The 15,695-nt window shown below is 44.4% G+C and overlaps 1 protein-coding gene across 9 annotated transcripts in view; it reads right to left on the bottom strand.

Annotated features, from left to right (window-relative positions):
• Positions 1-15,564, bottom strand: part of ankdd1a (ankyrin repeat and death domain containing 1A) — a 33,319-nt gene extending 17,755 nt beyond the window's left edge. For 3 of the 9 annotated variants that reach the window (XM_080299264.1, XM_080299630.1, XM_026185981.2), the window contains exons 1-5: positions 15,394-15,552; positions 6,224-6,327; positions 2,075-2,173; positions 698-796; positions 460-564 (exon numbers count right to left, since the gene is read on the bottom strand). In XM_080299264.1, the coding sequence (XP_080155390.1) occupies positions 460-564; positions 698-796; positions 2,075-2,173; positions 6,224-6,327; positions 15,394-15,427 (441 nt within the window). In that variant the 5' untranslated portion in view covers positions 15,428-15,552. Of the gene's footprint in view, positions 1-459; positions 565-697; positions 797-1,816; positions 1,956-2,074; positions 2,174-6,223; positions 6,328-15,393 lie in introns of those variants that run through there. The other 6 variants (XM_080299328.1, XM_080299365.1, XM_080299412.1 and 3 more) reach the window with 6 other exon arrangements.
• Between the last annotated feature and the right edge of the window lie 131 nt (positions 15,565-15,695).

Here is a 15,695-nt window from a genome sequence, read left to right as displayed (position 1 = left end):
GCGACACGAGGGCTCTTGACTAACACTCCTCATGTATTACTCATTACCACACAACTGAATACTTTTCCCTCCAAAACACAGCAACAACACTTCCTCAGAACTGGGTGTGAGTCGAGCCTCCAGTGGTCCACCACAGTAGGATTATATTTAACTGCTAAAACTTTCTGAACAAGTTTTACACCACTGAAAAAATAATATGTGAGGGCATCATTTTTTATATTTTGACTTTCACTTCCACTCCATTAAGTGACGTGGCATCCTTTATTCCTAGCACATTACTTAGTCCATATCAGTATAGATATCCAACATGATTTTATGTTTTGAAAATGTTCCTTTTTGGGGGGCAGTGTATTTTGCGCAAATAATTTTTTGCTAGGAGATGAGAAAAGAAAGGAAGTGTTTGTTCTTTTTATGACTCAGTTAGTACAAAATTGCTCTGTAAAGCTAGTAGTCCGTCACCTTTTCAACTCCATCTAGACTGATGCCTTCTAGGTGCGCCAAGATGAACTCCAATACTCTGATGTGTCCTCGCTGAGCAGCACAGTGCAGCATATTCAGACCGTCCTAAGATGAAAAGGATATCAGGTCAAGACAATAACCTTGTTATAAATAAGTTGCATTGCAACCCAATAAAAAAAAAAGAAACCCTGTTAAATTCAGATTTTTTAACAGTTCAATGAAATATGGCAGCTCTTACTTTGTTTTCAGAGTTGAGCTTGGCTCCACAGGACACCAGGATCTGTAGGATGTTTAGGTGACCAAACCAGGATGCCAGAAGCAGAGCATTCATCCCAAACTGTGGACGATATTTACAAACTAATGAATCGGAACACAGAGAAAAATGTCTGACATAGGAATGGGAATCAAAAACCGGTTCTATTAGAAGACTGGTTCCCAGTAGTTTAATTCCTTGGAATTTAGTCTGCCTGCCTATCGATTCCAGTTGCACTTGCGCTACAATCAGCTGAATTTAGTGTGTGCTGGAGGACGAAAATAGTGGCACAGTCCACAGTTTGTATATGTACATTGCTATTATTCTTATTGCACAAAAAGGACAAGACCGTGACAGTAAGATGGAAACTGCATCCAGGACAGAAACAACTGCATTATGTTGCTAACACAACTTTGGCTCTTTGCATGCACAGACAGCATAACAAACCCATCATTGTCAAATTTCTCTAAGATTATGTTAAATGATGGTTTTCACAAGGTATAGCAATTCTATTTTCAATTCAGTTTTATTCATATAGTGCCAAATCACATAACCAGTTGCTGCAAGTCACTTTATATTTAAAGGTAAAGACCCTACAATAATACAGAGAAAACAGACAGCCAAATGACCCCCAGTGTCTGACAACTGATGGTACCCCCTGAAAACCAGAACCAATGCAGGGGAATACTGATGTATGACTACCAGTTGAACAACTTTGGCAAACATTGGTGTGGCTGCTCATTGGAAGACACAGTGGATTCGAGCATGTCAGGTGAGTATGGGAACTACCCTCAACCATTTCAACTGAAGGCATGTTTTTTAGCTAACTGTTAGATTACTGAATTCTTATTGTACACATGGGCTTACAAGCAGGATATGGCTGTAGGGCTATTCACAGACAAAGCTACTAGCTATAATTCTAACTATTCTAAAAATGTCACTACCCATTATGAACTAAATATCAATTTAATTAGTGTTAATTAGTGTGGTAGATGTATGAGACTGACAGCAAAACCCAGGGTAAAATAACTTCAGCAACAATACAAATCCACAGTGAGTTATTCCCCATATCAAGGAATGGTGTTATGGGCGTGTTATCGTTACCACGTTTGCGAGACTAGTAGGGTCCGCATGAGCGCAACATCTGCATGCATGCACAGACTAGCCTATGCCGACAACCCCACAATGTTCCAACTATGAATGCACCGAACCAAACTGTAACAGGAACAGGTGTGTGCCGCTGTCTTTATCCACATCTGTAACAGAATACAATCCCCTTTCAGCTTCCCCCTTGAACTTACAAAGGAATTTTGTAACTAAGGAAGTGAGAAATTGTTCTTGTATCAGTTCAAGTTTACTTACACTGTCAGTCTCATTAATGTCCATATCATGCTCCAGTAGGAGACGCAAAGCCTGTTCATTCCCAGCTCCTGCTGCCCAGTGCAGTGCTTTTCGGCCTACCTACACACACACACACACACAAAAGACAATAACAGCACAGCGTATTTCTTGTTTGTTAGTGCTGACATTTTGGATTAAAATCACTTGTCCATAATAATTCCTTTGAGCTCATTCATTCGTTCTTGTGGCAGCTGAGTGCGATGCGGCAGGAATGAGAATCAGGACACCCAAGTCTGAGGCCGTGGTCCTTAGCTGGGAAAGGGTAGAGTGCCCATTCTGGGTAACGGACAAGTTACTGCCCCAAGTGGAGGAGTTTAAGTATCTCGGGTCTTGTTCACAAGTGAGGGGAGATCGACAGATGGATTGGCTGCAGTGATGCGGACGCTGTACCGGTCTGTTGTGCTGAAGAGAGAGCTGAGTGTAAAAGCCAAGCTCTCAATTTACCGGCCGATCTACATCCCCACCTTCACCTAAGGACATGAGCTTTGGGTAGTGAAAGAACAAGATTGCGGTCAGCCATCCGGGAGGGGTTCAAAGTAGAGCCGCTATGCTTCCACATCAAAATGAGCCAGTTAAGGTGGTTCGGGCATCTGACAAGGATGCCTCCTGGGTGCCTCCTGGGTGAGGTATTCCGGGCATGTCCCACTGGGTGGAGGTCCCAGGGCAGACCCAGGACACGCTGGAGAAAGTGTCTGGGGAGAAGGAGGTCTGGGCTTCTCTGCTTAATAATAATAATAATAATAATAATAATAATAATAATAATAATAATAATAATAATAATAATAATAATGGATTGCATTTATATAGCGCTTTTTGAGACCCTCAAAGTCCTTTTCAATTCCACTATTCATTCACTCTCACATTCACTGGTGGAGGCAGCTATGGTTGTAGCCACAGCTACCCTGGGGCAGACTGACAGAAGCGAGGCTGCCATATCGCACCATCGGCCCCTCTGGCCAACACCAGTAGGCGGTAGGGTAAAGTGTCTTGCCCAAGGACACAACGACCAGGATCGAACCGGTTGTAAATAACAAATATACATTTCAAAAAACATGGTGCAGAAACATTTTGTACAAGTCAAAGGAGCTTGCAAAGAAAAGCGTCTGGACTTCTTTAAGTTGCTTGAAGACGTTTCACCTCTCATCCGAGAAGCTTCTTCAGTTCTAAGGTCAAATGGTGGAGAGTCCCAGATATAAACCTAGTGGGAGTTTCCCCCCACAGAGGGACAAAAGGACCCCCTGATGATCCTCTAATCGCCTGAGCCAAGGTGTGAAACTGGGTGTGGGTCCCAATCAGCCAGAGTTTCGGGTGTGTTCATTGTGAAACCTGGCCCCACCTTATCATGCGAATTCCTGAGGTCAGATGGCCCAGGATGTGAGTGGGTGTTAAGGCGTCTGGGGAGGGATCTCAAAACTGGATTATAGATGGCAGAGAGTTGGTGTCGTAAACCCCGCCTCTGTTCAAAGATGGTCGCTCACAGTGGACACACCATCTTTGATGATCTTTGATCACCGTCTCTGATTATCACTGGTTCAAATGTTTAGGGATAACTGGTAATTAAATTTGATAAGTAATTACATAAAAACAACAACAACAACAACACTAAATAGTCCACATTTTGACAAACATGCTAATAAGGTCTTCTTTAATTTCCGTACATAATCTGGCTACAATGTAGCTTGCCATCGCCAGTGTGTGAATGGGTGAATGACTGAATGTAGTGTGAAGCGCTTTGGGGTCCTTAGGGACTAGAAAAGCGCTATACAAATGCAGGCCATTTACCATTTACCATGAGTCTTTACCAAGCATGTCACGACCTGCAGGATCAGCCAGGTGCTGATCAGAATCTCTCCACTCCTAGCCCTCCTCTCTTCTCTTTTTCCCTCTCTCTCCCCCTCTCTCCTTCTCTCCCCTGTTTTGCCAGGGCGGAACTCATGGCTCAGCCCCGCCTGTTGGGTTATCATATAGCCCGACGGGCGGGGCTGAGATAGATTTTGGTCGCCCGACCGGAGATATCGCTAGCTCCGGGACGTCGGGCTAGCGATTTTGCGAGCCCTGTGGCGGGTTCACGCCCTCGGTCCACGCCTTCCTGGATTGTGAACACCTGGGCCTCATCAGACCAGCTGGTATATTAGAGGGAGGAGATCAGCTGTTCAACGCTGGATTGTTGTGAAGGCTCTAGTCAGTACACATCTAGCTCAAGTTTCCTGTGCCTCTGTCTCAGAGACTTAACGAGTGTTTCTTTGTTCCTAGATTCCCCGGACCCGGATTGAACTGAGCGCATGTGTGATTTCCCCGTTTTCCCTGGAGCCCTGGACCCCTGCCCCTCACGTCTTGTATATAGCACTAACCCCGCACTGTCTGTACATACACTTGGTGAAGATCTGTAAATAAACAGTCTCTGTTTAAACGCTACTCAGGAGTCCTGCGAGTGGATCCTCTAAGCAACCCGTGACAAAGCAAGACAATAACCAGGGCATTATCTCAAAAAGGACTTTAGTATAGCATATAATATATTATGTTATAAAATATTATCCATCAATGCATATAGGTGGACCAAAGTCCAGGACAGCTTAGTTATTCTAAGACAAATTTACAAATTTTAAGTGCCGACGGCCCGCTAGCATGCTCTATCAAAAATGTGCTTTGTTGTGTATCTGACGGACGAAAGCTGAACCAGTTCCACACCACTGAAGCTGCAGCATTTTTACGAACCAGTTCAGGTTCATCCGTTTCATTCAACGATCCGCTCTCGCCCTTCTCATTCTCCATCGCTGCCATGCTTTTTCCACCATGTGCGTATGAAAACAAAGGCACTGCGCATGCGCGTTTCACCCATACTCTATCGCGATATTTCATTATCTTATCGTTGCCCAACATTATACCGGTATTACCGTGAATGGTATGATATGGCCCAGCCCTACAATTAACTTCATCATACATAAATAACCCAGGAGTCTTCGAAGTAACTTTGGTCCATCGAGACGACAATAAAATGATAATATGGTCTCCTGTTAGTTTGGAATTGAATATTGGTCAAGGGTTCCCTTTGTTCACTTCAGACTTTCAGTACAACTGTGTATCACACCAGTTACAAAATACTGATGAGCAGGACAAGGAACTGAGAGCAGTAGCAGTCAATGAGAAATCTGTTCCAGATCGTGAATAAAACCAGAAAGATAGTGACCGACTCTAGACAACAGAGGACAGATATTTATCAGAGCCTGTGTTTATCCTGGGACAGGACGTTAGTATACAGTTGTGTTCATAAATGGTAAATGGCCTGTATTTATATAGCGCTTTACTAGTCCCTAAGGACCCCAAAGCGCTTTACATATCCAGTCATCCACCCATTCACACACACATTCACACACTGGTGATGGCAGCTACAATGTAGCCACAGCCACCCTGGGGCGCACTGACAGAGGCGAGGCTGCCGGACACTGGCGCCACCGGGCCCTCTGACCACCACCAGTAGGCAACGGGTGAAGTGTCTTGCCCAAGGACACAACGACCGAGACTGTCCAAGCCGGGGCTCGAACAGGCAACCTTCCAATTACAAGGCGAACTCCCAACTCTTGAGCCACGATCGCCCAAGTTTACATACTCTGGTATATGCATATAGATGATAAAAGAAAAACATTTCTTTCACTCATGGTTAGTGGTTGGCTGATGCCATTTATTGTCAAACAACTGTGGGAAAAGGTAGTTGACTTCTATAAAACAGGACAAGGAAATAAGAAAATATCAGCAGTGTCAAACTCCAGTTAAGAAGTGAAAAATGGGGGTTCTGCTGAAACCAAACCACAGTCAAGTAGACCAACTAAAATTTCAGCCACAACTGCCAGACATATTGTTTGGGATGCAGCTCCCCCAATCAGAAGCAGGACCTGCAGACTCTTAAAGGTGCCGAACACTCATACACAACAGACCAGACATACTGACACACCGATTCAAAACATGGCCAGGGCCACATAACAGAGTAAGCCAGAATGAGACTAGGCAAGAAAAGAAAATGAGAATTTAGAGGAGTAAATAAGACCCAAGGCTTGGATTTTCAAAGCCATCAACTGCTGACATCCAGAAAAGTCTGTGCTTCAGCATGCTTACTTTGTTTTTGGCATTGACGTCCACACCCTTCTTGATGAGTTCTTGCATTTTCCATGTGTCATTTCTTTTGGCAGCATCGTGAAAATCCTTTTCAGACCACAACACTGAAATCAGACAAAGAAAAAACCTTAAGCGTCAAATCTGTGCTGGAGTTGAAATGTCATTTGCCACCTTTGAACCTAACCCCACCCATTGCATAAAAGTTAATAATCCAAGAAAAAGTTTACAAGAGGAAGACGGGGGTGCAGAAAGAGTGAAATAAGCTACATGAATGTGTGAGCCTGAGTGATGCTCAGGCCACAGATAAATGGCCTGAGCCAAGTGGCACCAAGTGGCACAACAATTCACTTCTGCCACAGTTTCTTTTGACATAAAGGGACTTTAGCATGACATTCAAGTTCCAGCACCACTCTGCTTGAAGCTAAAACTAAGTCTTTGATCTCTATTGGCATTCATGACCTGTGCTACCATTTGTAACTGTGGAGACACGTATGGCTGCAAAGGAAATGAATTTAGTATGGTTGTTAGCTGTACTTTCTTTCACCCTCATGTTGTGTTCTGGTCAAATTTGACTGATTTAAAACATTTAGCTTTGAAAAAAGTTTCATCAGACTGACCTGAACATTCCATGACTTTGTCCACAAAAGAGTCCACACACTCAAACGCAAAACACACTCCTTGGGTTCCCTGGCAACCACTACAGAAACATTTTCCCTAGTAGAGCCTCTCTTCCACGGAACAACTCCAACTGTGTTGGCAGTTCTCACAAACAGTTGAAACATTGTTTCAAAGGCATCAAACTTGTTTCATAAATTTGGTTTATAATACTTTTTTGGAAGCAAAGCCCCCCCAAAAAAGCATAGAGGCAACTATGTGGCAACACCAGGGCAGGTTGATATACCCTAAGTGAGGCTCTTGATTACACAGTTGATCACTACACTGGTGAGGACAAGTGAGAGAATGAAACTGACAATGAGGAGGAAATAGAGGAGGAAGTGTCAGAAGCTAAAGACAGCACTGAATATAATTTGTGCAATCCAGACCAAGATAAGATGAGGAGGAATTCAGTGATGAAGATGACGCTGCTGTCACATTCAAGAACTTCAGGAACTTATCCCCACCTGACAATCACGTTAGGTTTTCTGCTGAAAATTTCATTAGAACCTGCAAAATTTGCTGTGTCCTGGATGATGACATCAAATCCTGCTTCGAACAGTTACTGACTGTGTTGATCTAAACCATAGCGGCAAACTTTGAAGGGGAAACAAAAACAGAGTTACAAAGAAAGTTGGAAGGAAGTAACCCAGAAACAGATCAAAGCACAGATGAATCTTTGGATGTTGAGTAATGAATTCAGATCCAGAAATATTCAACCAGCAGTTTATGGGATGCAGCGTCTGGTCAGTCAATGTTTCAGGCCACCATGTCACTCCAATAATCGTACATGTTTTTTCGGGTGATTCTCTTTGACAGCCACGATACAGGACCAGGTTGTCATCATGAAGACAAACTGGCGGTGATCGGAGAGGTCTGGGGCAAGTGTGTGGAGTGCCAGCCACTATATTTCAAGTCCAAACGTCACAGTGAAGGAGCATCTGCTGGCTTTTAGGGGACACTGCCCTTTTAAACAGTATGTGCCAAGCAAGCAGTCTAAATACAGCATAAAGAAATGGGCAACATATGAAATATAAAGTATTCCCAGTCACTTTTGACACAACAGGTGTTACTCTGTTTGACTGTAAAAATATTGTAAATGGTTTAAAAAAAAAACAACCTGTTCCTGGTAACTTTGACCCAATGTAATCTGTGACAATTGTTTCTCGTAGTCAAAACAATGCAGAAATTACTTTTTAGTAGTCGAATTCACAGAGTATAACCTCGGATTAATGAAACATAAATAACAAACAGAAGTTTAGAAATGGTTTATATGAGAAACAGAAAAGCCACTGGGCTGCTCAGTCACTAACTAACATTACTGTACTTTTATTATGAGTGTTAGACTGTAAGAGTAACAGCTGAATACTAAATGTGTTCAAACAGCAGCATATTTCTCTCTCTCCACATCTGTAAGGACAGGTGAGAATGAGACTTTATTCGAGCTTTGAGGGATAAACTTCACATCTGACACTGATTCTTCTCTCTGATTACAGGAGCTGCACTCAGATTCAGACATCAGCAACACCCAGTGATGATTTATGCTGAAAACAGTTTTTTAGTACTGGAAAAAATTAACTGATGAAAAAAGAACAAAGGCTAAACTAAGTTAGCCCTAAGTTATTAAGTCGTATTGTATCACGCACTTAACTGTAGATTGTTATTCATACATTCATTTCATCACGTTTGGACAACTGTATTTCACTGTTTATATGTGTAAGAAAAAACTCCCTGGAATTCCTGCAGGTTGTTCAAAACGCTGCAGCAAGGCTTCTGACCAAATCTTCCAGTACTCACATGTGACGCCATCTTGGCATTGGCTCCCCATTGAATTCACATTCCACTTTAAGATTCTGATTCTGACTTTTAGAGCTCTCCATGGACAAGCAGCAGTTTACATTATTGAACTTCTACAGCCCTATGTCCCTAGCAGGTCCCTGAGGTCATGTGATCAGGGCCTACTTATTATACAGCATACGAGGCTTAGAACTAAGGCAGACAGAGCTTTTGCCTCTGTGGGCCCTAGAGGAACCCAGAGGCAGTAAATCGAGAGCACTGGCCTACAGCACTGGCCTAAATCTCGGCAGTGTCTCTCCTTCCTCAAAATACTTAAAGACTTCCATCTGCCTCTGAAGGTGCTCAAGAACTTCTACTCCTACACCATCCTGACGGGAAATACCTGCACCTGGTATGGGTAAAGCACCAAGCAGGACGAGCTCTCCAAAGAGTGCTTTGCTCTGCCGAACACATCATTCCCTCAGAGCTTCCTGACCTGCAGTCTGTTTACACCAAGTGGTGCAGTACCACAACCAGGAAGATTATGAAGGACCTCTTCCATCCCCACAATGGACTCTTCTCACTGTTGAGGTCAGGGAAGCGCTTCTGCTCCTTTAAGGCCAAAACAGGGAGAATGAGGAGGAGCTTCTTCCCCCAGGCTATTCAGGCCCTGAACCAGGTGTAGGACTGCAATCTCTACACATCACTGTACATGCACTTAACAACAACAATAATCGTCAGTTTTGACTGTTTGATCCAAGACTGTCAATCTGCACACGGCTGATTTGCACACCTTTTTATTTTAATTTTTAATTTCAGTGTGTTCTTGTATTTTTAATGGTTGAGAATTGCACAGCAATAAGCATTTCACTGCATGTTGTACTGTGTATGATTGTGTATGATAAATAAAATTTGAATTTGAAAATTGAGCCCTGTGGAGTGCCACATGACATAAGCATTAGATGCTTCAGAACTGCAAAGGTTTACAGACAAAGATCTATCTGCCAGATAAGACCTAAACCATTTAAGCACAGTGCAATGCAATGATGTAGCAAAGATATTAAAAATGTTGTGGTCTATTGTGTCAGAGGCAGCAGTTAAGTCAAACAAAACCAGAACAACAAGTTTACCAGTCACATGCGATAAGGATGTTGTTAAACACCCTTAATAATACAGATTATGTGCTATAAAGAGTTTTACCCAGCCTCCCTGGGAAAGTCTATGCCAGGGTGCTGGAAAGGAGAGTTCGTCCGTTAGTCGAACCTCGGATACAGGAGGAACAATGCGGTTTTCGTCCTGGTCGCGGAACACTGGACCAGCTCTTTATCCTCTCCAGGATACTTGAGGGTGCATAGGAGTTTGCCCAACCAGTCTACATGTGTTTTGTGGACTTGGAGAAGGCATTCGACCGTGTCCCTCGGGGTGTCCTGTGGGAGGTGTTGCGGGAGTATGGGGTGTCTGGCCCATTGCTACGGGCCATTCGATCCCTATACGACCGTTGCAAGAGCTTGGTTCGCATTGCCGGCAATAAGTCGGACTCGTTCCCGGTGGGTGATGGGCTCCGCCAGGGCTGCCCTTCGTCTCCGGTTCTGTTCATAAATTTTATGGACAGGATTTCTAGGCGCAGCCAAGTGGCGGAGGGCTTTCGCTTTGGTGGCCTCAGAATCTCATCTCTGATTTTTGCAGATGATGTGGTTCTGTTGGCTTCATCGGGTGAGGGCCTCCAGCTCGCACTGGAACGGTTCGCAGCCGAGTGTGAAGCAGCGGGAATGAGGATCAGCACCTCCAAATCTGAGGCCATGGTTCTCAGCCGGAAAAGGGTGGAGTGCCCACTCCGGGTCGGGGATGAGTTCCTGCCCCAAGTGGAGAAGTTCAAGTATCTCGGGGTCTTGTTCGCGAGTGATGGGAGAAGGGAGCCGGAGATCGACAGACGGATTGGGGCTGCAGCTGCAGTAATGCGGACACTGCACCGGTCCGTCGTGGTGAAGAGGGAGCTGAGTGTAAAAGCGAAGCTCTCAATTTACCGGTCGATCTACGTCCCTACCCTCACCTATGGCCACGAGCTGTGGGTAGTGACCGAAAGAACGAGATCGCGGATACAAGCGGCAGAAATGAGCTTCCTCCGAAGGGTGGCTGGCCTCTCCCTTAGAGATAGGGTGAGAAGTTCGGCCATCCGGGAGGGGCTCAGAGTAGAGCAGCTGCTGCTCCACATCGAAAGGAGCCAGCTGAGGTGGTTCGGGCATCTGACAAGGATGCCTCCTGGGCGCCTCCTGAGGTGAGGTGTTCCAGGCATGTCCCACCGGGAGGAGGCCCCGGGGCAGACCCAGGACACGCTGGAGAGATTATATCTCTCGGCTGGCCTGGGAACGCCTTGGTATTCCCCCGGATAAGCTGGAGGAGGTGGCTGGGGAGAGGGAGGTCTGGGCCTCTTTGCTTAGGCTGCTGCCCCCGCGACCCGACCTCGGATAAAGCGGATGAAGATGGATGGATGGATGGATGGATGGAAAGAGTTTTACCCGACCCACAGGAGGTTATTCATATCTAGAAAATGTTTTAGTTGACATGATACAATTTTCTCTAAAACTTTGGTAAGAAAAGGCAGCTTGGACTGAGGCCTATATTTAGCCAGTTCAGTGTGCTCAAGAACAGGTTTCCTAAGCAATGGCTGCATTACTGCACATTTAAAATTTACAGGAACTAGACCAGAGGACAGACTGCTGTTTATAATAGCAAGAACAGACTGCCTGCCCTATAGCAGTCAAAAAAAAGAAGAGCTGAGGCCTTAATATAGCGAACCACATCCTCTAAGAGTGAGAGGGTCACCGGCTCAAACTGAGTAAAAACAGCAGAAGGGACAGAGGCAGAGAGGCGAGTCAGCAGCTGTGATAACAGCCCTTGTGGTAGCAACCTTTAAAAGAAAACACACAGAAAACCATTGCATATATCAGGAGAAGCGTCTAAACAGAAACAGAGGCAAAGGTGTTAAATAACGTGGGCTATGGCTGTTTTAAGAAATGAAATCTGTAAAATATTCCTTTTTTGCCTCTTTAACAGTATTCTTGTAGTGACACTGGCAGTCTTACAATTTGAAATGACAGCTTTTCCATCTGTGCTCTGCTCTGTGACATTCCCTCCTGATAGCATGAGCTCTGTCATTAAACCAAGGTTCAGGTTTAGAATTAGGCTGCCTGACGTTACTAGCCAGAGATGAACTATTTGTTATTAATCTCCCGCTCTCTTCAACAGCTTGTCCTTTCCTCCAAGGATGGTTTGACAGGAAGAATAAAACCAGGAACAGGAAGGGCCACAAAGCTGATTAAAATCAGCAAAAAACTGAGAGGCAATGGGAGATAATAGCCCAACATTGCTGAACAGGAGGGCGAGCTGCAGTACATGTAAAACCCACATTAAATAAAACACACATCTGAGAGTACAGAGGTACAGACAGGTTAGTCACAGGGAGACTATATGAAAGAATAAGGTCTATTGTGTGTCTCCGCTTATGAAGGGCCCAGTACAGAGTGAGCAACAATAAATAAAAACAAGTTGCCCCCCCCCCCCCCCCCCCTGTACTGGATAGAACAACAGGGGGAGACGAGCAACTCCTTTTTCCCACAGGATGCAAAATGCAGTCAGCTTATCGTCCCTGAAGCGTCCCGAGCAGGTGAACCTGTCATTAAATGGACATTAGCGCGTGATAATAGCAATAGAGGGGATTATAGCATTAAATGTGACCCATCCTTTCTTGTTGCCAATAAATGTCTTGAGCAGTAGATGGCAGCTAGAACTGGAATTAAATGTAGGCTCTTATCTTCACTTCATCTACGTCCATCCAATCCTTGCACCTTTGCGTCCCATGCAAGTCAGACTTCATGCTGCTGATGTGAGCAATTGCATAGAGTATGTGTCCTGGTGTGAAACCAGTTACTAGTGGTTTGCAGTGCATGCTCTCTGCATTAGTGGGAAACCACTAACTATTCTAGAGCACTCAAAGCACTTTATACAACATGCCTCATCCACCCATTCATACAAGGGTTTTTTTCAATGCTTAATTGCTTTCCATCTAACATTCACACATATTCATACTCCAGTGGTTGCATCATAGAGCAGCTTGGGATTAGTGTCTTGCTAGAGGATATTTGGCATGCAGACTGTCGCAGCCAGGGAACCACAAACCTTCGTATCAGTAGGCGACCCAGTCTACCTCCTAACTAGACACACCATCATGAGACATCCACTCACCATCCACTGCTCAGCCTCCTAGTAGATACACCCATGGTATCGATTTCAAAATCCTCATTATGGAGTTATCACAATCACAAATTTGTATGTCCGTACTGCTCGCCTATCTGGTGGGCAACTATAACCCATCAGCTTTTTACAGCTGAAGGGGGAAAAAATTTAGTTTTCATGGTTTTCAATTCCGCAATTCAGCAAAAATGGTCAAGGGGGGGGGGGGGGGGGCAGACACAAATGGCCAGCATGAAGCCCAGAGGGCTAACTTACTCTAATGCAATGTTTAAATTAAGGTCCCAGTATGCCTGCCACAACATCATCTCACAGTCACTTGTACCTGTAGGACTATTGTTCCAACATCTCACTCTGTGTCTCTAAGCTCCTGTATTTGAAATATCACTGAAATGGTAGGAAAAACCGTTACAAAGCACACTTGTGTCTTCAACCCAGCTGGATCAGGAAAAGCCTGATGCACCAGGTTATAACAATTGAGACCTGGTAACACAAAGACTGTGTTCTAACTTCTCAACATGACATAAGAACATGACATCGACTAAAATCATCCACATTTTTCTAACCGAAAACCTTAGATGACGAGTACAGGCTGTGAGGGACAGTTCCCTGTACAGCGGTATCCAAGCCCTCCCTAACTACAAAGGATAGAGCCCCCCCAAGCCCCAAAATCACCCTCAAACTCGCGAAAGGAGCTCAACACCTTCTTTGCTTAGGTTGAGGTGGACTGCTCAGTTTGCTCTCTGTGGACTAAAGCTCAGCATTCAACACTATAAAACCAGACATCCTCATCATCAAACTGGACCATCTTCATATCCCCCCCTACCAACTGCTCCTGGATCAAAGACTTCCTCACAAACCGGCCTCAATCAGTCCAACTCGGACCCCAAACTGGGTGTTTGGTACACAGACCACTACTGAGAAAAGCAAGGCTACGCAGAGGGTAATGACACTGCCCAGAAAAATCATTGGCTGTACTCTGCTACAAATTTTGTGGAGGGTGGCACACTGGTCTGGTGCTCATTGGTCTGGTCTAGAACAATGACGAGTGACGAGTCTGCATACAGACAGGAAATAGCAGTCAGAACCACCTGGAGCTGAACCTGCTCAAGATTGTGGCGATATTGGATTGTCGGAGACCCCCCCACGCCTTCCTCCCTTCTCACCATCCTGAACAATAAAGTATCCGATGTGGATCACGGATTTGAAGTGGTCCTCACATCAGTCTGTCTGGAACAAGGCCCAGCAGAGGTTGTATTCCCTGCAGCAATTCAGGAAGTTCCACCTGCCACAGGAGCTGATGGTCATCTTCTACACTGCAGTCATCCAGTCTGTCCTGTGTACATCAATCATTGTCTGGTTTGGCTTAGCCACGAAGCAGGACAGGGCCAGACTGCATCAGAGAGGATCCTCAAGCAGAAAACATCTCTGCAGATCCTGGACATAAACTGTTCTATTTTTACAAAAACCAGCCACCACTCAGCCATGACTCAGGTCATATGCATATTGTACTGCACAATCTGCACTATTCAAAATTAATACTTAAGGTTCATCCAGGTTGCTCTATGTTCAGCCTATTTATATCTATCATTCATGCCCAGCTGCAACTTGTCATAGTTTGTATAGTTTCTTAAGACCTTCCACAACTTGCACTTTTCTAACTTTCTAACCTCGTATTTATGTTCTCCTTCTGTATATATGACTTATTTGCTTATTTAAAAATGTTTATTTTTTACATGCAGAGAGTAAAGCGAACCTGAGTCAAATTCCTTGTTTGTGTGCACAAACGTGGCCAAATAAAGAAGATTTTGGTTTTGAATCAATGCATGCAACACCTGTTTCAGGTAGAGAAAGGCAGCAGTGTCCTCAAGATTGCTTGTTTATTTCTTTTCATTCAAAAGACCCTCAACGGCAGTAAATGTTTCTAAAATAGACAGTATAAAACTGTGGGTGATTATCTACATCCATCTTTTATACTGAGTATAGTTACATCTCCTGTTCCAAATGTATCCTGAGCTATGAATGGTTTCTTATTATCCTACAAAGTATCAACAGGCTTTTTCAGTGCAAAATCTAAACAATTAAATGAATAGATACAAAAAAATAGAACAAAAAAGAAATCTCAGAAATCATATTGACTTTAAATGTTGATGACAGGAATTTAAACTCCTCAACAGTTTACTCAGTCACACAAAGAAATCTGTGAAATTGCACTTTTAATTCCTGTTTCCTGTTAATTGCAGTGTGGAGAGCAAATGATCAGGACACTCCAGTCACTCTTTTGTCAAACTTGAGCAGCAACACAACCATCACAGGGGCTTTAATGGGGACAAATAAAATGTGATAGGCTAAGATAACAGCCACTATACAGATAAGATTACCCAAACTGCTAATACATAAACTGTGCCTCTAGGCTGTTGGCTGAGCGTGAGGGTGGGCTTCCCTGCGCCACAGACGGACATCCTGCGCTGAGCGAGGACAGAAATACTTACAGAAGTCGTCCTCCGACAGCAGCTCATCGCCCATGACTGCTGCTCCTCAGAGCCGCTTCTACCGGCCCGGCTCCTCTTCCATCACTCGAGCCCGTTATCCTTCTCCAGCACAAGTTTATCCTGCGTGCTAACGTCAGTACATTTGTCAAGCTACACATGTCAAAACCAAAGAACCACCATATCCGGTCTATACCTTCAAAATAAAGCGAGCACGTCTTCAAAGCAGAAACGACGCTTCTCGGTCTTTTTCTGGCAGACAGCGAAGCGTGACATTCCCGTCACCAACTGCTGTGATCTATGGA

Source organism: Astatotilapia calliptera, chromosome 1, assembly GCF_964374335.1.
Source record: "Astatotilapia calliptera chromosome 1, fAstCal68.1, whole genome shotgun sequence".
Classification (NCBI taxonomy): Eukaryota; Metazoa; Chordata; class Actinopteri; order Cichliformes; family Cichlidae; genus Astatotilapia; species Astatotilapia calliptera.
Note: the sequence above shows the minus strand (reverse complement) of the source record. Positions and strands in the feature narration are given on the sequence as shown.